This window comes from Perca fluviatilis, chromosome 23 (assembly GCF_010015445.1).
Source record: "Perca fluviatilis chromosome 23, GENO_Pfluv_1.0, whole genome shotgun sequence".
Lineage (NCBI taxonomy): Eukaryota > Metazoa > Chordata > Actinopteri > Perciformes > Percidae > Perca > Perca fluviatilis.
Genome location: NC_053134.1, coordinates 25276958 through 25301957, shown reverse-complemented (window position 1 = coordinate 25301957; position 25000 = coordinate 25276958). Strand labels below are relative to the sequence as shown.

At 41.7% G+C, this 25000-nt stretch overlaps 1 protein-coding gene across 2 annotated transcripts in view; it reads right to left on the bottom strand.

Annotated features, from left to right (window-relative positions):
* Positions 1-25000, bottom strand: part of ttll12 (tubulin tyrosine ligase-like family, member 12) — an 85346-nt gene that overhangs the window by 47384 nt on the left and 12962 nt on the right. For both annotated transcript variants that reach the window (XM_039791863.1, XM_039791862.1), the window contains exons 4-7: positions 20422-20581; positions 14446-14579; positions 7479-7555; positions 4382-4498 (exon numbers count right to left, since the gene is read on the bottom strand). In XM_039791863.1, the coding sequence (XP_039647797.1) occupies positions 4382-4498; positions 7479-7555; positions 14446-14579; positions 20422-20581 (488 nt within the window). The remainder of the gene's footprint in view (positions 1-4381; positions 4499-7478; positions 7556-14445; positions 14580-20421; positions 20582-25000) is intronic.

The window sequence follows — 25000 nt, the reverse complement described above, 5'->3', positions numbered from 1 at the left end:
AATATTTGGAAAGTGAGTTTGTAATGTATGTATGTATGTATGTATGTATGTATGTATGTATGTATGTATGTATGTATGCAAGGCATGAAGTTAACTTTTTTGACCACCAGCCACTTTTTTTTTTGCCTCATAAAAGGTGAAAAACAGGACTTGCTGTGTCTCTAAGATCCTGTCCTATTCATGGTAGCCTAGTCATGGACATTGCACACGTGCTGTAGTAGGGGGGCCAGCCTTGATAATACTGCATAGGGGTCCGGTGTTGGCTCGTTACACCACTGCATATAAGAGATGAGAGGACTGACAAAATCAGGAGTAGCCTACGCGCACCACAACAACAAAAACACTGGTGAATGTGGACCATAACACATGAGTTGTTGCAAAGAAGTTGCAACTTTTTTGTATAGTTCTTAAAAATAAATCAAAAGGAAACTTTTTTTGGGGAGAATAATAATTAGTACTATTAATTAATTACTCTGGGCTGAGATTTTCTAGGAACCTTACCAAAAAGGCTCAGGATGATGATGATGTTGGTATAATATGAAAACGGCTGGTGGATTTAAGACACAAAATAATAATTTATTGAATGAATCAAATACGAACATGTGTCAGTGGCTTGTTGATCTTTACATTGTTAGTTAATTTCCTATCCTGGGCTGGGACTCACATTCTTAAGACTTAAGAGTGAAAAATCGTTCCAGCGTACATTGATGTTACAATGTCTACATGTTGGCAGGACGGTCTGAAATGTTTTGCACGGTCAATTCGCTGTACGTTTTGTTGGTAATGTGAGATGTTCGAGTCACACACGTCTCGTCTTCATAACATAAACAAGGAAATGAATTTGACCCGTTCTCCCTGCCGCTTGGTCAGTTGGTCAGCTGTCAATCAATGTCTTCCAGTGATGCGGGCCCCTGATTGGACCAGGCCCGTAAGCAACCGCGTACCCTGCTTACTGATAGTTAGGCATCTGAATCACTCAATTCTCATTGGCTACCCGCCATAGTGGCAGGTAGATTGACATTGTTACCCGCCAATTGCAAAATTCACCCGCATTTGGCGAGTGGGCGGGTGTTAATTTCATGCCCTGTATGTATGTATGTATGTATGTATGTATAGTCCAATGGTTTAGTGCCATCCAAAAAAAGCATCACATTTGTATTATCCACTGCAGATTGTGTGTAAAAAAGGAAAATAATTAACTAAATAATTGTCCACCATGTTATATGCAACTACACAATTGAGACATGCAGTTGTAAACTGCAGTAGGGCTGAAACGATTCTTTGAGTTACTCGAATAATTTGATTACTAAAAATCCTCGATGCAAAATTCTTTGCCTCGAAGCTTCGTTTAATCAATGTAACTAAGGCTCACGGTGTTTACGCACGGACGATTATTACTAGCGCACAACGGGCTGATGCTGGACACAAGACTGACGCTTAATACATCCATGGACTGACGGCGCAGATTACAAAAAGCGAAAAATAGTGAGGGGTTAAGAGAAGAGACAGGCGAGAGAAAACAACAGAAAGTTTGGGATCATTTTAAGCTGCAAACATGCTGCTTGTAATCTAACTGTTCATTAGTTTGCTACTAATCTTGAAATTTTGACAAATGTCTGTAAACTTAGCTGCTGCCAGAGACAAACAAGCCCCTCCCCACTGGAGAACCTCACGGCTACTTAATATGTGCGTGAATGACGTCACCGGACCATGCCGGTGGTGTCTGCATTCTTTATTCTTTCTCCTCACTCAGATTAGCCTTCTTAAAATGTGCCCCCCAGAACAGTGTAGTTGAATGGACCTGCTGTAAGCTTTGTACAGTCACATTTACCCTCTGGTTGGTGAACAGCTCTTTTGCATATCCAGTGCAAAGAGCCAGAGGCAATTCAGGCCACCAAAAATGTAGGCTACTTTTGCCAACAGAGGGGGCTTGGTGGCCCATGTGGCCCGTGCTTAAAAATATAAGCATCTATCCCTGTTATTGTACGCAATACAGGCAATAAAATTTTTTTGCTTTTTCGAAAAAAGGAAACCTCTTTTGTATATTTGCTATCGCTGTTTACTGTAAAGCAAAAGTATGTCTTATCCGATTAATCAATGAAATAATCAGTAGAATACTTGATTACTAAAATAATCGATAGCTGCAGCACTAAACTGCAGAGAGCACCTTCTGCAGCTTACATCCGTAAATTACACATAACAGAAGCATCACTCTCTCATTAAACCAGATTAAGATGAAATGCATTCAAAAAGTCAAACATGAAAACACTGAAACACAGCTCTAGATGTTCATGTGCGTAATGTCAGCTTAATGGTTCAAACTTCCAAACTGTATAACATGCATTCTGGCTGACAACTATTATATATGCAACTAAAAGTGACCTGACATGACCGCAATCATATACAGCAATCCTCTATTTACAGTCAACATATTACTTTGAACCTATGGCACATATAAACCTTTAGTAGTGGTCCAATCTACTTTTACCAGCTGCTGTTACAAGCCTTTGGTAAGGTATGTATTTGGGGGACTTATTATCTTATGTACTTGACATTTTCCAGGTTATTTTGGTAGAAACACAGATGTGTAATAATAGCTGGATACCAGATCCCCAAAATGGTGCATATGTGGTTCAAGAATTAATGAGGATTATTCTCCTGGATCATACAGCAAAAAAAGTGTGTGAGCTTCCTGGTTTACTTCAGTGATATGCGGCCCACTGAATATGCGCAATAGTGTTTCTCCTGCCGGCCCATAGACTTTACATTGTGGTGATGTTGTGGCGGAAGTTTCTGTTCCAGTCAGAGCCATCCCTCCTCCTAATATTTTTAGCAGGAGCAAACAGCCAACAAAACACCATAAACAGTTCGGAATCGCTTTCCAACCTTCCCTTTTGCCCCGGTTTTAAGACAAGACACAACATCTGTTAATCTCAGCTGCTAGGGGGAGAAAGAATGTGTCCAAGAGACACAGTTCACACTTGTTTATGGCATCCTTTAACACTTATCTGCTAAAACAGAAGGCTAAAAAGAGGCCCCAAAAGAAAATAGCTCCAAGTGGAACCAAGGTTTAACACAAAATGTAGAAGAAAATAAGAAAATCATGTAGAATATAAAAACAATCATGTTTAAAGGTCATTTTGCCATTACATTGTTGCAGCTTTTCTCGGCTCCAGGGACGTTTTTCAAATATAAAAATTCCATGGATTGAAAAAAAAAACTACTTTAAAATAGAGTGATAATCAACCTTGTTTGCAGTTCGAGGTGTCTTGGCAGCAGTTTTACAGAGGTCTCTTTTCCAATGGCGGCAAATTGAATGAAAAGTAAATATCGAAGTTGTCATAAACTGTGTTCTGCTCGTGGACAGATAACGCAGCTGTGCCGCTCGTAATTTTTAAAATCAGCCTCCCATTAAAATGAGGCTCCGAGGCAAGAATGTCTCATTTGTTAAATGCCATTTGTTACCTCGACTCCTCTCCACTCACATCGCTTGCTCGACTCCTCCGCTAAAATCTCCTGTGTGCGAGACTAAGGACTGTGCTGGAAATAAGTATTTTGCTTTAGCATGTCATCCTTTGGATTACTGTTTCATCGTCTCGATCCAGAAATCAAAAGATGTGAGGAGAAGAGGCGGGGAACGGAATCGGGGATGCACAAACTAGGATTTGGGATAGGCCATGTATTTCATATACTGTTCTACCTTCCCGGTCTTGTACTCAAGTGGGTTCAGCGTTTCTGGTATTTATATTCTTCACAACTGTCAACTGAGTTGCCCTGTTCTACCTCTCAGTCACTAAAACTAAAAAAGGTCCGATGTGTAGGAATTTCTCCCATCTAGCGTTGAAATCATATATCGCAATCAACTCTCTCGCACCACGCAGTTCAAAGTAGGTATTACAGCTACGGTAGCCTTCACGCTTCAAAAAGCCGCTCTCTTGCTCTTTACAATCTCCTTTTTCTTTTTCTGGGTGAAGAAGAAGAAGACTGTCCCTTACCGGCTAACGTATTTCAAGATGTATGAATATGGAGTGTCTACCTCAGTTCATGCGAATGCAAATGTAAAATTTCCAGCCAATAGGAATACTTGGAATTGATGGTGGTGGTAAATATTCATGAAAAAGGACAAGTTGGTGAACGGGCAACACAGATTTCAATAATGAATAATTAAACACGTTACACACTGGACCTTTAAAAAGACCTTAAATGCTGGACTCACAAGCACATTTAGTGGCAATATTCACAGCCTGGTTCCACCAGGAGTGTGTGAATGTATGTTGTGTGTGTGTGTGTGTGTGTGTGTGTGTGTGTGTGTGTGTGTGTGTGTGTGTGTGTGTGTGTGTGTGTGTGTGTGTGTGTGTGTGTGTGCTGCTTTGTGGCCGACCTGTAGTCTTTGATGTGATTATAGCTCCAAATGACATCAGCCTCCTCTTTGTCCTCCGTCAGCTGGAACCGTGGATGGGTCAGGTTGTTTGTTACTTGGGACATGTCGGAGTAAACCCTGAAAGCAGAGCACGCAACGATAAAAAGTATGTGTGTGGAAAACAAGTAAGAAGGACACAACATCACAAAAAACAAGACAGAGATAGACAAATGAAGTAGTGAAGAGAAAAGGCTGGCCAGGAAACTAGAACGGGTTTCTCAGTACGTAGCCTGTCAGAAACCCACACAGGCAGTGCTGCCGATCCCACCACTCCCACCACGTGCTGAGGGGGCACCAAAAATAGCCTAATGAAAAATCATCATAGTCATAATAATTATAATGCCGATATTATTTCAGTATAGAAATATTAGGCACTTTTTTTAGGCATGTATATCACAAAACAGGCAGAACAAGAGATATATTTCATTGCTCAAGAAAGCAACAATGGTGCACCCCCCCCGAAACACACACACACACTCAACTTCCCAAGCTCCCCGTGGGTGCCCTTCCTAATCTCAGTGGTCTGTTGCGCTGGAAGAAGTTTGGGCTAAGTCAACTTTTTTTGGAAATGACCTTGAAAAGACAGCAGGAGACAGGAGCAGAGAAAAGGAAGAAGAAAGCCGTGCATGTGCATCACTTGCAGGCATGTTTAATCATTCTTAAATAAGGGAAATGTGCTGCTAATGTAATGGTTAGCCTATGCATACACCTCGAACTAGCTGACGTTATTGCTAATATGTACACGCCGCCAACGACTTGAGCTGCAAAAGAAGCTCTGGACACACACACACACACACACACACACACACACACACACACACACACACACACACACACACACACACACACACACACACACACACACACACACACACACACACACACACACACACACACACACACACACACACACACACACACACACACACACGTCAAAAAGTCCGGGGAAGCTTTTGGTGCTTTGACCGCTCTGATGTGACGCATCTGTATATAGGCTTATATGTAAATATATGTATATGTAAATATAAGTTATACTCAACCTATTTTCATTTATATATTTGATGACAATATCACACAGCTCTGTTACACTTGTGCTAGTAGATCGTTGATCAGCGGTTTCTCCGTGAAGAGAGAGAGAGAGAGAGTGGTGCGCAACAGATCAGCTGTTTTTCCAAAGGGATGGTCAACCAGTCGGCTCTTTAGATCAGATCGTGGTCACCGCTACGTATTTTCTTGTCTTTGGTCGTTGTCGTGTTTGGTGTAGAACTGATTTCAAACTTTGGACACTGCTCTAAAAATTATCGTCACGCACTTCACCAACTCAGTTCACTTTAGGCGGATGTGCAGTGGGACAGAAAAAGGCTCTTGATAATGTGAAGTCTGAAGAACTCAGACTTTCAGTGTTACTGCTAGAGCTAGCTTAGCTACATCTGAATGGGACAGAAGCTACATGACAAAATGAACTGGCCTTATGACTGCATTCATGTCAGGATGCAAAGGCATGCCGGTGAAATAGACAAACGTTTTGTAGTAGACATATTTAAGTTGTATTCAATTAAATGGTAAAACAATGTTTACGATTCAGAAATGTAGTCTTGTGTAAGGTGTGTCATTTTGCTTTTATTGCTGTAGGTAAGATATAAATATGAAATGTCATTATGAATTATATAAAGCAAACATTATTGTTGAATTGTGTGCAATATTGCAACTCATTCTATTCATTCTATGCTTTATATTAGATTAGATTTATCATCTGTAGACTCCACAACAGTACCAAGCCCTGATCAACCACTCTCAACCAGCAGTTCAGGGACAGATACACAGCAAAAATCATATGGGTTATTTTGATAATATTATGCACTTGTTTTAGCTGTTCTACATAGTATGTTGACAAAGTAAAGTCAAATTGTGTGACTTTTCTGCTTCTAAATCTTTGCTTTATTGAAGAAGATTGCTTACTTGTATACTTGTGCTTTTAAATTTGTATTATTGGATTATTTCATTTCTACAAAGATTTTTCACATCCCAATACTTGTGTGTATGTATGGTTTGGCTGTTCTGTGTACTGTGTTTACAAAGTTGATTTTGCATTTCCATTTTATTGTTCTTAGGTGTTACATTGTGATGCAGCTATTGTGTTATTGGTATGGAGTTATATGCTTGATAATAAAAAGTTAAACTGGCAAAAACGGGGTGGGGGGGTGCATCATAAAAGGAATTATGCTTAGGGCACCAAAATGGCTATCAGTAGCACTGCACACAGGAGACCATATACTCCTTCCTGCAAGTTGCAACATCCTCTGTAGATTCTTTAAGTTGTTGTGCTTGAGGTCTGATTACCCCTCTTTCCCCTGGAGCTTTTGACCTCTTCACCTCTCCCACTCCCATCCCCCCCCTTGAGACTGCTCCACATGATGCCAGCATGCAAGACAGACAACTTTTTGGCTAATTCCTTTTCCAGTAGAAGTCTGCTCCCTTGGTTCCAGAGACCCCTGCAATATGTCAGCAGTAATAATGATGAACGTGTGGTAGAAACACTTTGTATGTATGTTCTAGTACTCTAAGCACGGTGCAATGTGCCCAGTAATTTATCAACAAATGCAGCTTGTATCTGCTGGAATGTCTCATCTGGGTCTAGACCTGAGATTCTTTCCAACACTGTGTTGCAATTACCTTGAGAAAGGAGGGAAGGAGGGGGGGGGGGGTATACAGTGTTACCTAACATCTGATGAATGTAAGATCCTGCTATCAGTTCACTTTTTTATGCTGGTAATATTCCCTACATTTGGTTCTGGGAGACCTCGAACTGTAAATGTGACTCTCACTGAGATGTTGCAACCTTTGCTGGACATTCCTAAGCTCTGTGTGCTTACCATAACAATAATAAAAAGTAAATGATATACATTCTCAACCCATCAGTCCAACTAAAGTCAATTATTAAAGGAAATCAGCAACAAAAGTGTACAGTACATGTGTATATTATATTGCTTTAATATTTTGCACAATGGTGGTTTATCTCTGTAGGTCCCATGTTGAGCTGCTGAGGTGAGAGACTTACTTTAGGATTTTGTCCTCTGGCACACTGTAGGGTTGGATTTCCACAGGAAGCTGCTCCTTAATCTCCGATATTATGGCCTGGAGAAATAGACACAGAGGACAGCGATGACCTAACAGTCTCCCATATGAGTGAGACTTTTGTGAGGGAGTTGATCAAAATTAATTTTTGCTGCCTACGTGTGTACTTTTCCCATCAAAATATCAACTTGTGCATGCTGGAGAAGACATTGAGAGGTGTGAAATAGTGTTCAACAAATGCACTAGTAGAAAGTATTGAACGGATATATGAGGGATTTGTTTAAAAGGGGTTTGGATGGTGAAGGATTTCGGAGCTTGACTGACTTCTGCTGAATTTGAGACCGTGAGACACATCCCAAGCACCAAGGAGACCGCTTTTAGAAAGAATATGTACTATGGCTTTTAACGAAGAACGGCGCCAGGAGAGGAATGACAGGAATTGAGCATCCAGCGTCAGTTCTGGCAAGTCAGTGATCCACCTGCAGGTGGAGTCAGGCACACCAAGCTGGGAGAGTTTCTCCTGGAGCAGAGCCGGGATTATGGTATTAAAGGCAGAGCTGAAGTCCACAAACAGGATCCTGGCGTAGATTCCTGCGGAGTCCAGGTGCTGGAGGATGTAGTGAAGGGCCAAGTTGACTGCATCGTCAGACCTGTTGGCTCCGTAGGCAAACTGCAGGGGGTCCAGGAGGGGGTCAGTGATGTCTTTGAGGTGTGAAAGCACAAGGCGCTCAAAGGACTTCATAACCACAGAGGTCAGGGAATGGGGGGGGGGGGGGGCCGGCGCGGGGGGGGGGGGGGGGGGGGGGGGGGGGGGGGGGGGGGGGGGGGGGGGGGGGGGGGGGGGGCCTTTGTTGGGAGGTGTTGAGGGGGGTTACAGGACTGACCCATTGTCTATCAATGCTTTGATTGTCTATCAAAGTGACAGTAGAACTCGTTAAGGTTGTTGGCTAGGCGTCGGTCGTTGGTGGAGTGGGGGGCTATGGGCTATTTAACAAACAGGTGTCATGCTACCAGATAAAATTCATCTTAAAAAAAAGGTACCAAAAAACCCAAAGCAAACACCACATTAGAAGAAATTGAATTGAAAATGAAAAAGTATCTGTATACATATATTTTACAATATGGATTGATGACAAATTATCTTTCTACACTCAAATTTTGTGTAAAGCGGTCTCCTTGGTTCTTGGGTAAATTAAAACATTTTAATTTAATTTATACTGTTTATTGATCCCCAGTGGGGAAATTACAATTTACACTCCGTTAGAAATCACTACACACAGGCCTGAAATACACACAGACATGCTCAGGACCTATGCATGCACAAATGGAGAGATGTCAGAGTGAATGGGCTGCCAGTGCTGGACCAGCGCCCTGAGGGGTTTGGGGGGGGGGGGTACAGTGCCTTCCTCAAGAGCACCTGGCAGTGCCCAGGAGGTGAACTGGCATCTCTCCAGCTACCAATCCACACTCTGTACTTTGGTCCGTACTGGGACTTGAACCAGTAACCCTCCGGTTCCCAACCCAAGTCCCTACGGACCGAGCTACTGCCACCCCAGGAAACTGAAACCTTTTAGCTTTATTTTCCCATTAAGAAATGCGTTCCTCTTGCATATTTTTAACTGATTTAGATGACGGTTACATCCTGTATATGCAGGAATTACTCATCGTTGCGTCTCATTTGAACCGTTGGAACAAAACCTCAGCGTGGTAATTTAAACATGCTAACTCGACGGACTTCACTAGCATTATGAAGAAAGGTTCATACGTTCCATTTTATTCTTTCTTTCCAGCTCATCTACGTGGATCATCTCCAGTGTCACTACAGTAGTGACCACGTACTAAGCTTTGAACAATTTACATGCAAAACTTCATCTGAAAGCACAGCATTCATATCAGGCACCAAGGCATCACATTCATTGTTATCGGGCTGATAACTGGAAATGATGTTTGGAGACTTCGACATATGACGAGTCCGATGATTTCAGGTTAATTGGAGCTTTATTCAAAACAGTGAACAAACTCGCATGACAGTGAGACGACCGTTGAGCATACACAAGTGTCTGCACAAGAGCGACTGACTTGAACGGCAGAATAAATCCTTTTTTAGACTTGTTTTGTCCTCACACAGTCCACTCCATCTATATATTACTGCTTAGAAACGTATTAACCCCAAAACAGCTAACTATATTACTGATATAACGATATTACTGCTTAGAAATGTATTGTTGTGGATTGCATTATGACTGTCTGCCAGATTAGGAGACTGCTGCTTGTAGGATTATTTTATTAAGAGTATAGTGTAAGGCCTCAGATTTCATGATCTCTCTCTCTCTCTCTCTCTCTCTCTCTCTCTCTCTCTCTCTCTCTCTCTCTCTCTCTCTCTCTCTTTTTTTTTTTTTTCTCTCTCTCTCTCTCTCTCTCTTTTTTTTTTTTTTTTTTTTTTTTTTTTTTTTTTTTTTTTTTTTTTTTTTTTTTTCTCTCTCTCTTTTTTTTCTCTTTTTTTCTCTTTTTTTTTTTTTTTTTTTTTTCCTCTCCCTCTCTCTCTCTCTCCCTCTCCCCCTCTCCCCCTCCCTCTGGGCCATGAGGAAGCCATCTGGTCTTGGGAAGTGATAAGACATTATTAAAATTGAAGATGCAGCATTTGCTCGAAAAAGATAATTAAAACTTGAACCAAAAAGAGGATTCCTTTCCCAGATGAACAGGGTGAAAGAACAATGGGACTGTGTTCACAAGCGGTGAGAAAATGTGGTGAAGTCATAAATTTCCTTGGCTATTTTTACTCCCCGGCAGAGAAAAATACGCAGGCGCCCAGTTGGGTGAGAACATCGTAAAATCTGTAACCAATGTATACATTTGATAAATGGAATGCATCATAAAGTAACTTAATGTTAACGAGCTGTCCAAATGACCGTGGCATGAGGAAGCCAAGGGGTTTTCTGACACTTGTTGCAAAAATACTATTACCAACTGATAACAGCACCACGTATGAAGCAGAGAAAGTGGATAAAAAGTGAGGGTTCTGGGTTAGCCGGCATTAGATGCTGGGAGACACTGTCTGTTTGCTAGGTCTTAGCGATAGGCTGTTTTGTCTTGAAGTAATCTGATCCTTGTGCACAAGTTATTGTATTTTGCAATATCATTCACTAAAGCTTGTTATTAACTTTAACTGAACGAATCCTGAGTCTTATTTCGAATCCTGAGTTTTATTTCTCTGATCTACCAGTAAACGAACACTTTTCAGGGTGTAGAGACCATAGAATTGGAGTCAGATTAAGTCCGGCCATTTGGGCCAGACCAGAATTTGGTCTTCGGTCTCTTTTATTCCTTCATGCTGTAAGAGGAGAGTTCATGTGTGGAGGACTGAGAAAGGAGGATGGGGCTGAATGTAAACATGTGCAGTCGTAAAACTGACTTGTATTTGCATTAGCTTGGAGGTGGAAGTCGGGCAGTCCTACATGATTTAGCTGTATTATTGTTAGCTTGCGTAATGCGTAGAGCTGCATTTGCATTAACCTGACCCTGAACTGGGCTGTTCGCTTGTGTAATGCATAGAGACAGAACATGGTCACATGTGAAATTTCCTGTACATGCCTTCTGACTTGTATTTGCATTAACTTGTGTCACCCTATATGGACATAAAAAATGGTGAAACAAACCTTGCTGCGCCTGGGGGAGTGAACCGAAACTGTACATAAATAGGGGAGCTTCGCCGGCAGGAAATTGAGTTAGGTCCACCTTGTGCTTCGGACGCAAGGGCTTCAGTACCTCAGCAGACAGAGAATTACACCCAGAATCTACTAGGTTTGGGGCTTCGTTCATTTTCATTTTTATTCAACTTAGCGTATTTGTTCTTTATTTTCTCTGCTTCATATAAAATAAAAATACCTGAGCTCGTGTTGAGCTAGGGAACCAAAAACCTCGTAAATCTTTTGTGCCCTTTTTGGAAGACTTTCTCTCTTTTTCCTCCACCCCAGCCGTAAGGGCGGGGGCCACCCCCACAGGGGACAGCTCAGACTCCTCTTTAACCGCCCGTGGTGAGTTGCCGCCCGGCGGGGACCGATCTTTACAGTCAAACCTCCTGTTATCTCCCAGCGGGAGTGCATTTCCCTACCCGCTTGGCTGGTCAGAGCCCCCGAGCGCTTGGCCTCCATCGGCGCAGCGACCAAAGAAGGCTAGCGGGCGTCCTTCGGAATGAAGGGACCTTCGGTGATCCTGGGAGGAGCGGCCTTAAACCGTGAGTACTTAAGAACAATCATTTGGTTGTACAGATCCCCTCGGGCAGTGCTTCTCATACACAGGGGGATAAGAGCCCGTGAGTTGGGGACGTCTAGGGTAGTAATCAAAGCCTCTTGCCTCGTCTCCGGGTTCCCTGACCCAGACGAGGGCCCGTTTGTACGGACGTGTGTGTCTCTCTAATAAACTAGCAATCAGGGAAGTATCTGAAATAACTCCTTTTAATATAGACCAAAACATCCGCTCCGCTGACGATAACTGGTGTTGCCGTACGGCAGAAGAGGGCATAGTAGACGCGGGGGTTATCGAGGGGAAGGCATAAGGGGAGTTGGCTTTTGACAAGAAAGCGATACGACGCCTCAGTAACTGTTACATTGCTCGTCACTTCAAACTACTCCTTTTACGGAAGATACTTCTAATAGATTCACACATTCCAATCTATTTCTAAGGGACCGTGTCACCTTCAAACTGACCCTTTCCATGGAAAATCCTTAGAATAGATGAGATACATTGGAACACCTGCATGCGTAAATACCAAACCTATCATTTAGTGTTAATTTCGTCAGACGAGACGAGACTAAATATGTTCGTCAACGACCTTTTTTTTCATGACTAAGACGAGACGATGACGAGACTGCGCCAATGTCCAAAAACGCTGACTAAGACTAAATTAACATGCATTATTGTTGACGAAAAAAGACGAGACTAAAATGTTTTGCATAAAATAAAAACTAAGATAAAATCTCTCTTCATTTTGCGTCACATCGTCTCTACTTTTCATCATGAGATAGAATATTCAGCTGTTACCGAGACCGGTGCTACGACACCGACAGGTGCCCTAACGACCGTTATCTACCGGACCGAATAGCAATGCAGATTTTGGTGCCACTTAAATGCCTGCGCTTCTCTCTGATGCTCCTAAACGGACGTTAGAGTCAACCGAAACATCGCTGCATGGGGCGCTAGTTAACACTACACTTGGCAGCAGGTAACGTTAGCATACCGTTAGCTAGCAGTTGGAGTAAACACGGTTACAATCATTGACATATATAAAAGGGTTACAATGCTGACAGCTAAACGGTGTAAAGGTTTGTCTCTATTTCACTGTGTAGGATTCCAACACGAGACGTACGACAGTCTGTAGCTGCCGTTGTCTGAAAAACACATATGTTGCGTTCACTTGAAATACGCCTCGCCAGTTTCGTGCTGCATTTATTTTATTGTAAAATATCCTTTTCCAATGCAGTGGTTGTTTTTGTCGTTTACTGGTGAAATAAGGAAGAGGCTCAATATTTATATAACTTTATATAAATTTATTTATTTTTATAACTATTTGACTGAAATGGTTATCAGAAATAATTTATTAATTTATTAATTTATTAATATATTATATATATTATATATATATTATTTATTAATTTATTATTATTTAAAACTAGACTAAAATGACGAGACTTTTAGTCGACTAAAACTTGACTAACAAAAATGTTTGGCATAAGACTAAGACTAAATTAAAAATAGGTGACAAAATTAACACTACTATCATTCATAACGTTTTAAGTAGTGTAATAATGTAATTGTCTCTTAGGCCCTGTTTTGTTGTGCTATATGTCATTGATGTAGATTGAGGATGTGTGTTCTAATGTAAATTGGTGATGCCTATCATACACTGTAAAAAAAATGCACTTCACCCGGCATAGATTTACATTATCTAGTTATGTAAATTTACACACATAATAAAAGGGGAACATCTAGCATAACCAATTGGAACATTGGAAGAAATAATTAATCTTATCATGCACAGCTGGTCAATCTGACCTGTTGTAAATTAATCTTGGCAGGCAAGCCAACTCTTGCTTATGGAAGCCTAATCAGGTATTTGTTACTTTCAACATGTTTTTTGTTATTGTTGCATTTAAACAATACCCCAAAGATCTAAACCAGGATTTGAGAAACAAGAAGCATAATTGGAAACAAGATTTATTTTTTTGGACCATTAAAAGGTGCAGTAGGTAAGCCTTATAGAACTAACTTTCTGTCATATTTGTTGAAACTGACCCTATGTTCTAGTAGAACTACATGAAGCAGGCCATTTAAAAACGTCTAACTGCGTGTCAATCACTGCTCATGAACACGCATCCATTCTCCCTTGTGGGCAGAGGGGTTTAGGAGACCGTTTTGGGCTTTAGCGGAAAGGGGGCAGGGACTGAGAAGTTGTCGATGTTCAAATTTTTTGGACTAATGCCGCGTTCCATTTACCTTGGAACTCGGATTTTCCGAGGTCAAAGTCGGAAACACGCCCCCTGACTTCAGATTTCCGAGCTAGGAAATCAGAAAACCTTGCAGTAGCCCGAGTTCAAAATCCAACATGGCTGCCCCCTGTATAAACAGTTGTGAAAGCTGCAGTAACAAAGTTATAAGCACTTCTGTCTTATTTGTGTCACTAAGGCACATGCGTGGTTATCAACTGGTATTGCTAACAATAGCTAACCGGGCTAGAGCTAATGAAAACAATGAAAATCCGACTTTAAATGGAACGCATTCAACTCGGGTATGACCTCATTCCCAGCTCCGGCTTCCGAGGTAAATAGAACGCAGCACAAGTCCTGGATCTTCCCAATCCTACCTACAGCACCTTTAACATACTAAATCAAAAGCTGCAAAAAAAAAAGAAGTCCTTTCTGTTGCGTTTCATACATCAAAGTGGTAGCCCTCACCTCGTAGTAGGAGTCCAGAGGCTCAGTGGTGACACTGCTGACCCCTTCTAGGTCAGCAGGTATCCATGGTAACAGACGGCATCGCCTCACCAGGGGGTCCGTCTCTCCATACGCATAGTCACGGGTTACTTCATCTGTGGAAATAATACAGTTTTTGCTGTGGAAATGTTGTCTATCAGTACTCTTGGACCTCCGACTGTGGCTCTCAGTAAGTATCCTATTGTTTCTTTGTTTTTCTTTAAAAACCGCTCACAAATATTGTTTTTTTGGTTTGTTAAAAAAATAAAAATAAAAAAGGCTCAATCATTTCCAACAGCTAATTAAAAATTACAATGAAGTTTTTTACAAAATTAGTTTTTAATTTTCACTGTGACCTGGACACCAGTCCCTAGTTTGCGTACTTTAGCGATAGATATATATATAGATATATATAGATATATAGATAGATAGATAGATAGATAGATAGATAGATAGATAGATAGATAGATAGATAGATAGATAGATAGATATATATATATACAGTGCCTTGCGAAAGTATTCGGCCCCCTTGAACTTTTCGACCTTTTGCCACATTTCAGGCCTCAAACATAAAGATATAAAACTGTAATTTTTTGTGAAGAATCAACAACAAGTGGCACACAATCATGAAGTGGAACGAAATTTATTGGATATTTCAAACCTTTTAAACAAATAAAAAACTGAAATATTGGGCGTGCAAAATTATTCAGCCCCCTTAAGTTAATACTTTGTAGCGCCACCTTTTGCTGCGATTACAGCTGTAAGTTCGCTAGGGGTATGTCTCTATCAGTTTTGCACATCGAGAGACTGACATTTTTGCCCATTCCTCCTTGCAAAACAGCTCGAGCTCAGTGAGGTTGGATGGAGAGCGTTTGTGAACAGCAGTTTTCAGTTCTTTCCACAGATTCTCGATTGGATTTAGGTCTGGACTTTGACTTGGCCATTCTAACACCTGGATATGTTTATTTGTGAACCATTCCATTGTAGATTTTGCTTTATGTTTTGGATCATTGTCTTGTTGGAAGACAAATCTCCGTCCCAGTCTCAGGTCTTTTGCAGACTCCATCAGGTTTTCTTCCAGAATGGTCCTGTATTTGGCTCCATCCATCTTCCCATCAATTTTAACCATCTTCCCTGTCCCTGCTGAAGAAAAGCAGGCCCAAACCATGATGCAGCCACCACCATGTTTGACAGTGGGGATGGTGTGTTCAGGGTGATGAGCTGTGTTGCTTTTACGCCAAACATAACGTTTTGCATTGTTGCCAAAAAGTTCGATTTTGGTTTCATCTGACCACAGCACCTTCTTCCACATGTTTGGTGTGTCTCCCAGGTGGCTTTTGGCAAACTTTAAACGACACTTTTTATGGATATCTTTAAGAAATGGCTTTCTTCTTGCCACTCTTCCATAAAGGCCAGATTTGTGTAGTATACGACTGATTGTTGTCCTATGGACAGAGTCTCCCACCTCAGCTGTAGATCTCTGCAGTTCATCCAGAGTGATCATGGGCCTCTTGGCTGCATCTCTGATCAGTCTTCTCATTGTATGAGCTGAAAGTTTAGAGGGACGGCCGGGTCTTGTAGATTTGTAGTGGTCTGATACTCCTTCCATTTCAATATTATCGCTTGCACAGTGCTCCTTGGGATGTTTAAAGCTTGGGAAATCTTTTTGTATCCAAATCCGGCTTTAAACTTCTCCACAACAGTATCTCGGACCTGCCTGGTGTGTTCCTTGTTCTTCATGATGCTCTCTGCGCTTTACACGGACCTCTGAGACTATCACAGAGCAGGTGCATTTATACGGAGACTTGATTACACACAGCTGGATTCTATTTATCATCATTAGTCATTTAGGTCAACATTGGATCATTCAGAGATCCTCACTGAACTTCTGGAGAGAGTTTGCTGCACTGAAAGTAAAGGGGCTGAATAATTTTGCCGCACAACTTTTTCAGTTTTTTATTTGTTAAAAAAGTTTGAAATAGCCAATGAATTTCATTCCACTTCATAATTGGGACCCACTTGTTGTTGCTTCTTCACAAAAAATTACAGTTTTATATCTTTATGTTTGAGGCCTGAAATGTGGCAAAAGGTCGAAAAGTTCAAGGGGGCCGAATACTTTCGCAAGGCACTGTATATATATATATATATATATGTATATGTATGGTTTACAAGAAGGGTATTTCTGTCCTTAACGGTTGTAATTTTACCCAGAACTGTCAGAACAAAGGCAGTGTGGGCTCTTCTAGAGGGAGGAGGATAAAAAGGTGCGTTTTAAGCTGCTTACACATATAGCCAACGGCCGACCGTTGACAGAAAAGCCAGTCGAAATGATCAGTCTCCCCGTGTTGGTCCAAAAAGTGCCACAGAACAAACCAAAAAGACGAGACAAGACGTAATACGTCTCCATAACAGCAGGCGGCGCAAATCTGTATTGTTGCGCAAGAAATGAAAACCGGCAGCTGATTGGACGAACGCGTCACATGGGTTTGTTTTCTCCGGAAATTCAAAGCCAGACTGTCATGGCGGCCGTTCAGAATACGATCTCATATTGTACTAAAATAGTTCACAGAAACATGTTTCTGAAAACATTTTAAGAGAGAAATAGGCCATGCAGTTGCTGAATCTGTCTTCATTTCAGATCAACAAAGGTCAGTTTAAAAGATTTTCGTCAGATTTTGAGAGCCTCTAGTCACCTCATCCCGCTCGCCATTTCCGGGTGAGTCCCGACTGCCCTGCCCGACTGAACACGTCAGGTCGGCCAAAATGAACGCCGACAGCCCCCCAGACTGACGACGGGACGGGACACACCGAACAGATTTGAGTCACTGACCTCGCCAGACTGTCCAGTGGCCGATAATCTCCTTGGTGTGTCAGCACCTTTAGTAAACTTCAGAGTGAAAAATATTGTGTGACTGATCTAAAGTTCCGTTGTTGTCTGCAGACTGACTCAGATCCATATTCAAGAATAAAGATCTTTTACTATTTATATTTTACTATTAGGGCTGGGCGATAAATCGATTTTATTGATTAACTCGAATGTGTAGTTAACGTGGATTTGTTTAAATGGAAATTGATTTTCTCCTTAACATCCGCCGACGCGCCCCTCTGGGGTCCCGTAGCTCCGAACGGGCTCAGCCCTCCCCCCGCGCGTTTGTCATAGAGATACACAAACATGGCAGCGACAGGGACTAACATTACATAGCCAGCTATATATAATAACTAGTCGTTTCATTACTTACTTATCCGGAATCTCTGCCGAAATGACTGGCAACTCGCGTTGCTCTGTCCCCGGCTGAGAGCACGGTGCGAACAACGGGGGAGCTAGGCTCCCCTTAATAAGACATGGGCTCCCCTGAAAATGTGATTTGTGAAATTTTGGGGGGGTCTCTAAAAATATTAACAGTGTGTCATTTTGACGTGCAATTTTAGTTTTGTGTAATGTGATCATCTTGGATTATTATGTGTAAAATTGCAAAAATATTCATTCACACATGACAGCGATTTAAACCTAATTCACTTCAATGAAGATAACTATACATGCTATCCTTGTCATGAGCATCAAGGCGTGGCGGCGCTGCGGTGCAAATTCAACTCATGTTTAGTAGGCTACATGAAAGATTCATAGAAAAAATATAAACGGAGGCCATTAAGCAGTTAGTTATCATATAGCCATGGCAAAAAGAAAACAAGGCAGTTTAATTAATTTTGGTTTTACTAAGAAATTGTGTAGCGATGACGTTAATAGCACGACCGATTCACCTGCTGCAAGCCCCATTAGCTAGGGGTGGGCGATACTGGGAATTTTGGTATCGATCCGATACCAAGTAAATACAGGGCTAGTATCGCAGAGAGAGAGAGAGAGAGAGAGAGAGAGAGAGAGAGAGAGAGAGAGAGAGAGAGAGAGATGCGCTGTTTGCATACTGCGCACAGACTTGAAGAGACGCTGTGCTCGAAACTGCAACAAAAGTATCGATCTCATCACGACAGTATCGATCCGATACCAATACTCATGTTGGTATTGATACTATCGATATTTAGATTGATACGCCCAGCCCTACTGTTAGCACACCTACCGCCGCGTGACAACGCAAGAAGAAGCTGAAGAAATAATGTCCTCTCTGGCTGAAGATGGTGTTGGTATCAGCTCGTCAGAGGCTGGTCCCATCCTAACCCTTCTTGCTCCTCTCTCTCTCGTTAAACTGGAACAGCCCAGCAGTGGAGAGACTGAAAGAGCTCATATACATGGCTGCATCCTTTGATGTTCTTGTTTATTTTCAGGCTGGAGGCAATTCCAGGTGCAACTCCCAATGCAAATACACTTTAGTTTGCAGAGTAAAGAGTTGAAGCTAAAACGGGGGGGAGACAGTTTCCCCTGTAGGGAGATCACAAACTAAAACCTAAGTGTTGCTCCTCCAAAAGGCCTCAGGCAATACTGTAAGTCTGCACAGTGCACACACTGTGGACACAGCACTTTGGTCAAATGCTAACACGCTGCTGGCAAAACGGTTAAGGATGGAAGCAGGGGGGTGCGTCGCTTAGGCCTAATTGAACGGAGGAATTATGGTATTCTTTGATAGCCTGAGTAACTTTAACCGTTGTTCACGTGAAATCTCAAAGACAGCCTGATGCTTTGTTTATAGACTAGGCTATTTGTGGGTGGCTGTTTGACCTATCAATTCCTGTCAATAAAGTATAATAGGGTAAATACTGTATAGTGCATACACTTGTAGCTGTTATGTATGTTTGTAAGTCGCAAGCGCACGAAAAGTGGGCTCCCCCAAAGGCCACAGTATAATTCGAACACTGGCTGAGAGTCACCTATTCTCGAATAACTGAACCACCAACTACCGCTGACCTGACGGGGCACCATGCGGGGCACCAGAGGCGGTGTTGAGGAACTCTGTTGCGGCTCAACCCATCTACTAAATGCCGCTGATACGACCGAGCTGTGACAAAGGTCTGTAGCGGCTTAAACAACTAGCAATCACCGCTGTGTAGCACGGAGCTCCTCTTCGACGTTTGTTTTTACCACTAATTACTACGAAGGAGCTTGCTACCGGTATGCTACATTCAAAAGACCATGGGATGTTAATGTACGTTACTCAGCAACAGGTGAAAATAGGGGCAAGGTTGCGCAATAACGTTAAAATGATTTGAACTTTGAGCGAGGAACGAGAAGTGAATTACTTTTGTGTGAAAACAGTTTTATCTCACGCATCTGTTTAGTTGTTGTTGAATATACAGTCCCGTGTGTGTGTGTGTATGAGACAAAAAAAAAAAAAGTTAAAACTTGTTTTGAAAAATGTCTGTCATCTGCAGATTGATTTTAAGTAGGGGGAGAAAAAAATCAATTAAATCTTAAATCAGATTATTATTATTTTTTTTTTTAATCTGGGATTTTTTTTTTTTGGCCATATCGCCCAGCCCTATTTACTATTTTATTATTTATATTGTCATTCTGAGGAGCTGCTAAACTGTTTCATTCTGTTATGTAATGTTGCACCATCTCAGTCTCCTGATAACATTCTTTGATTCATCCTCTGCATCTGAAAGTATAACACATATTTATCACTGCGCATGAATAAATCGGCCTGTGGGAGAACTAGCAGTTGGTAACAATCAGGCAAGGCCAAAACTGATAAGAAGCAGCATGAACAGAGGAGACACAAGACTAAATATAAGACTGCTCCGAGGTATAAAAGAGGTGAACAGCTTCTCATCAGGGTGCATATTGTGAACTAACCTTTGTCTTGTCTACCATGCTCTGACCATTGATAAAGTTTGACAATGCTGTAAGAGATTTTGTCTCATTTCTCGTTGTCAGAGTGGAATTGCAAAACTGCCACAACAGTTGACAATAGAAAGAAATCTCCAGACGTATCCTTTAAAATTCCTCCATCTACCTGTGTGTGTGTGTGTGTGTGTGAGAGTGTGAGTGAGTGTGTGTCCGGCTCTCACCTCCTTCCTGCAGGTCCTGCAGAGGCCAGAGCACAGAGTAGGCCAGCATGCCCGGGATGTAGAAGAAGGGAGCCATGCCGCAGCTGGGCTGGTCAGAGTGCTGCACCTGGGAGCCAAACTCATCCATGATGTACCACACTGGAACTTTGTCCTCTGGAGACTGCACATGGAAACACAAAAAGATAGAGAAGAGGGGAAGTGGAGGAGGACAGAGAGATGGCTGAGACGGCGACTACGTCCACACTGTTTTGGCTTTTTTTTTGCGTTCCATTCCATTCATTTAGCAGATGCTTTTGTCAGATGTAGTGGAAAGTTTTTATCTGTCATACTGATGTGTGATATTTCTTTCATATTTTATCCATTACTCCATGTTTTTTATATTCTCATCATTTTATATATATTAACTTTATACTATACAATATTTACTCGGTTTTCTATATAATATATCAGTTATAGGGATTCAGTACTCTATTATTCTAAAAAGGTGATCATAGGTTCTCCTGTATCGGTCATGCAAGCCTATGCGGCCCCCTCTGTCTCCCTCATGCACACTCTACATGAGGCAGCGGGTTGAGGAGATTTTCCGCAGCCTGAAGAAGCCTTCCGCAAAAGCCTCAAAGCTCAGCTCTACATGAGAGAATGACTTCCGCGGGCCGAGGAAGACTTCCACAAAAAGCTCAAAGCTCAGCAGTAAAAGAAGCAGTGTCAGCAGGTAAACGGTCCCTCCCATCTCATGCTCAGCTATAAAAACCCTGAAGTTTCTTTGTTCACTGACACACTTTCTCAGATTGCTTGCCAGTCTGTTAAACTGTCTCATTCTTTTGCAAAAGAATAAAGAAAATAACTTAGAGAACTCCAGCGTGTCAGACAAACTTATTTTGCAGCTTCATCACCGAACACCAAAGAGATTTTCCACAACACAGAATAAGTGCATTCGATCATAATGAGGGGTGGAAATATTCCTTCTGCATGTATTCTAATGTGTTTCATGAAGGGTTATTCGGGGTGCAGCATTTCCATATGTGAACTGGTGGTCAGAGTGTTATGGTAAGGGACCTCTTCGTGAGAAGACTGGCTCGGATCCAAATGTTGGGTCTAAGATCATAACAAGCAAAGGAGCCCTGAATGATTCCAGGGTTGTTATGTATTCTGAAAGCTGATATCTGAATAACAACTTAGGTAATGTTCACCTATGACCTGTGAAGGGGCCTACAGGATATTTGAGTCTAACTGATTATGGGACAGTGTTTCCCACACAGACTAATGTGTGGCGGTGCGCCTCACTATCAACGCCGGCCGCCGCACATTGCGGTTTTTTTTAAACGCTATTTAAAACACGTTCTTCTGCATTTCCTTTCCCTGCTCTCCTCTGTCCTGTCACTTGTAACACACACACACACACCTCCCACTGTTTTTTTTTTTAGCCCCCAACGTCACCTTCCAGGCAGCGCGGCAATGGTTATAGTTAGGGTTAAGGTGAGGGTTAGCTGCCTGGAAACACCATCGATCCAACCGTGCACACAGCGTCTGTCTCCATCAAGGAGAGAAGACGGCTGGCCAAATTCACAAGTTCACCAAAGGTTGGTATCTATCTTGTGAACACCTTTACACAATCACACGTTCACCATCACCGACCCGACTCTTAGCAACACAACAAGCGATTGCGCCCACTTTAGAAAGTTAACTAGTCGCAAGTTTGCGGTAAAATGCAGTTGGGTTGTCGAGGTCAAAACACTGTATGTAGCAGCTGTGACTCAAATAAATGCATTATAAATAATGTTATGTAATTTTTTACTCTTACGCTGAATGTTTGCTGCTTCAATCCAGATGAGTTTTGAAAAGTATTTTCCGCAACTGAGAAAGGCACGTGTTGAGGATGAGCCTGAACCGGAGGTATCAGTCCGAGACAGAGCTCAACAGTCCCACCAGTGGAATTAGTTATGTTATTAATTTGTTTACAATATTTCAACCGGTGAAAGACAGGGTCAGGGAGAGAAAGAGATACATTTGTTAGGCATTGAAGTAGGAGAGGAGCACAGCATCCAACAGCGTGTGCTTTACTAGGTCTATGGTCTGGACCCAAAGGTTGGACCTGCAGGCCGACATTGCCATCCCAAAAGCCAAGCCCCCAGCACGGCTAAAAACAAACATAAGCCAACATTAGGTAGCTTGGCTTTCCTTGATTAAACGCTCCCACTTGCAGCCTTTTTGTCTGTTTTACCTGCAGGGAGTGCTTATTGCTCCATGGACTCAGGAGGGGAACACATAATGTTCTGTTGTGCAAAAGCAGTGGATTAATGGCAGGGATTTTGACCAACTCTACAACATCATTGATATATCGGGCTGATATCATGGAAATGATGGTGGAGACTTCAACGGATGACTATTCCGAGGATTTTAGATCAAATGCAGCTTTATTCAAACAGCAATTAAACTCTCATGACAAGGAGACACCTGTTGTACACACACCGCTGCGTGCACAAGAGTGACTGACTTGAACACCAGAATAAATCCTTTTTATACTCTAAAATCCTTTTTATACTCTTTTTGTCCTCACACAGTCCAGTCTATCTATTTTTGTGGGACAGTTACTTTCAAACGAATCCTTATATGGAAGATACCGCTAATAGATTTAAACATTCCAGTCTATTTCTTTTTGTGAGATAATGTTACCTTGAAAACTAATCCTTACATGGAAGATCCTTAGAATAGATGAAATACCTTTGAACACACGCATGCTTAAATATCCACTTATGTAGTAATCATGATCATGCAAGACAACATATAGTTTCACATTCAAAACAGTACAAGAAATCTGAATACAATATGCTATATAAAGTGCAGATTAAGTGGGCATTACAAATGCCGGTACGTAGTGAGGTGTAAGTAAGTCGATGGATATGCGATACATGAACAGAGAGTCTATATCACTGCTGAGATGGTGTAAAGAGTCAATAAACAGTTAGTCTAGTGGTCTAGTTAGTGAAGTAGAATCAGTTATGAATAGACGGTCTAGATAAATGCTAAAGTGTATCTAAATTCTTATAACTTTGGCTTAAGTTTTTGTTATAGGGGGTTCAGATACACATGGTTCCATTTTACTGCGGTACCAGGTCAGAGGGCAACATTCCAGAGGGGCCCTCTGGAGGGGGTGACTCTGTTGGAACTGTTCCAGGTGGGAGGTTACCGATTGGTTGCTCCTTGGTAGGCCTGTCGCGATAAATCAATAATCGCATGATAAATAAAAATGAGCTCGATAATTTTTCCGGCCTCGATCATTTCTATTTGCATGCTTGTTTTGTTTTCCTGTGCCGCCACGGTATCAGAAATACGGCAGATGAATTGACTGTTTATCAGACCCCCGATGAGACAGTGGGGGTGCATACTGCTCAAAACCAACGTGAAAAACGTAGTAATGTTCACTCAGCGTTTAGTTTTGTTGTTAAACTGTGTGTAAAATGAGTGACGTTAAATCACCGGTTTCAGGTAACGGCACCCTACGGACTACGGTACCGTCTATTTGCTGGATGGTTTCAAGCTAACGGTCGGTAGCTAACATTAGCAGATGAGCCTGTTGACAGCGACGTTATTGTTCATATTTTTGGCACAATTTCTCTGACCCTAGTAGTGGTCATAGTGACTGAAAGTGTGATGGGAGATGCTAAAAAGAAACTGCACGCCGTTTTCAGGTAACGGTAGGGGAGAAAAATCAATACAGCATAGTATCGTGATATTTTTTCGTGGCAATACTGTATCGATACACAGACGCCAAGTATTGATCTTTTATGATATATGGGTCAGTCTGTCTGCTTGACGATCCCATTTTGCAGCAATAAAATTGAAGTGAGATGAACAGACAGAGAAATGTATCTCTTAAGATAAAGCCGATGTTGACAAAAGTTTCCTTTGGGGACATCATTTGAAACTGGGAAAAATTTGAAGTTGGAAAAAAGGTAATAAATTGCAATATATCGCAGAATATTGCAATATGTTTAAAATCGCAATAATATTGTATCGTAACAAAAGTATCGTGATGATATCGTATCGTGAGGCCTCTGGTGATTCCCACCCCTAGGTAACGGTAACGTTTTGATTGCGTTTGGTTTTTATTCCAGTGCATTTCTTGGTTAACAGAGACTGAGAGTCCATTTTATTTATCGTTTTTGGTTGTATTGTTCATTTATTGTGGCTATTTTAAAATGTCTTCCAGGTCCAGTGTTAAATATTCTTTAGAAATAAAAGTGTGAAAAGGTGTACCTGCATTATTATGCCATTATCATTATATTAGATGAAAATGGTCTCTCAACAACATTATTGTTTATTGCAGTCATTTCTGGGACAAAATTTGTTATCGTGACAGGCCTACTCCTTGCTCATACTATAGACCCCCACATTATCACTTCTTATGTTACACAAAGCATAGGACACTCACCTAAAGGATTATTAGGAACACCCTACTAATACCGTGTTTGACCCCCTTTCGCCTTCAGAACTGCCTTCATTTTTCGTTGGCATTGATTCAACAAGGTGCTGGAAGCATTCTTTAGAAAGGTTGGCCCATATTGATAGGATAGCATCT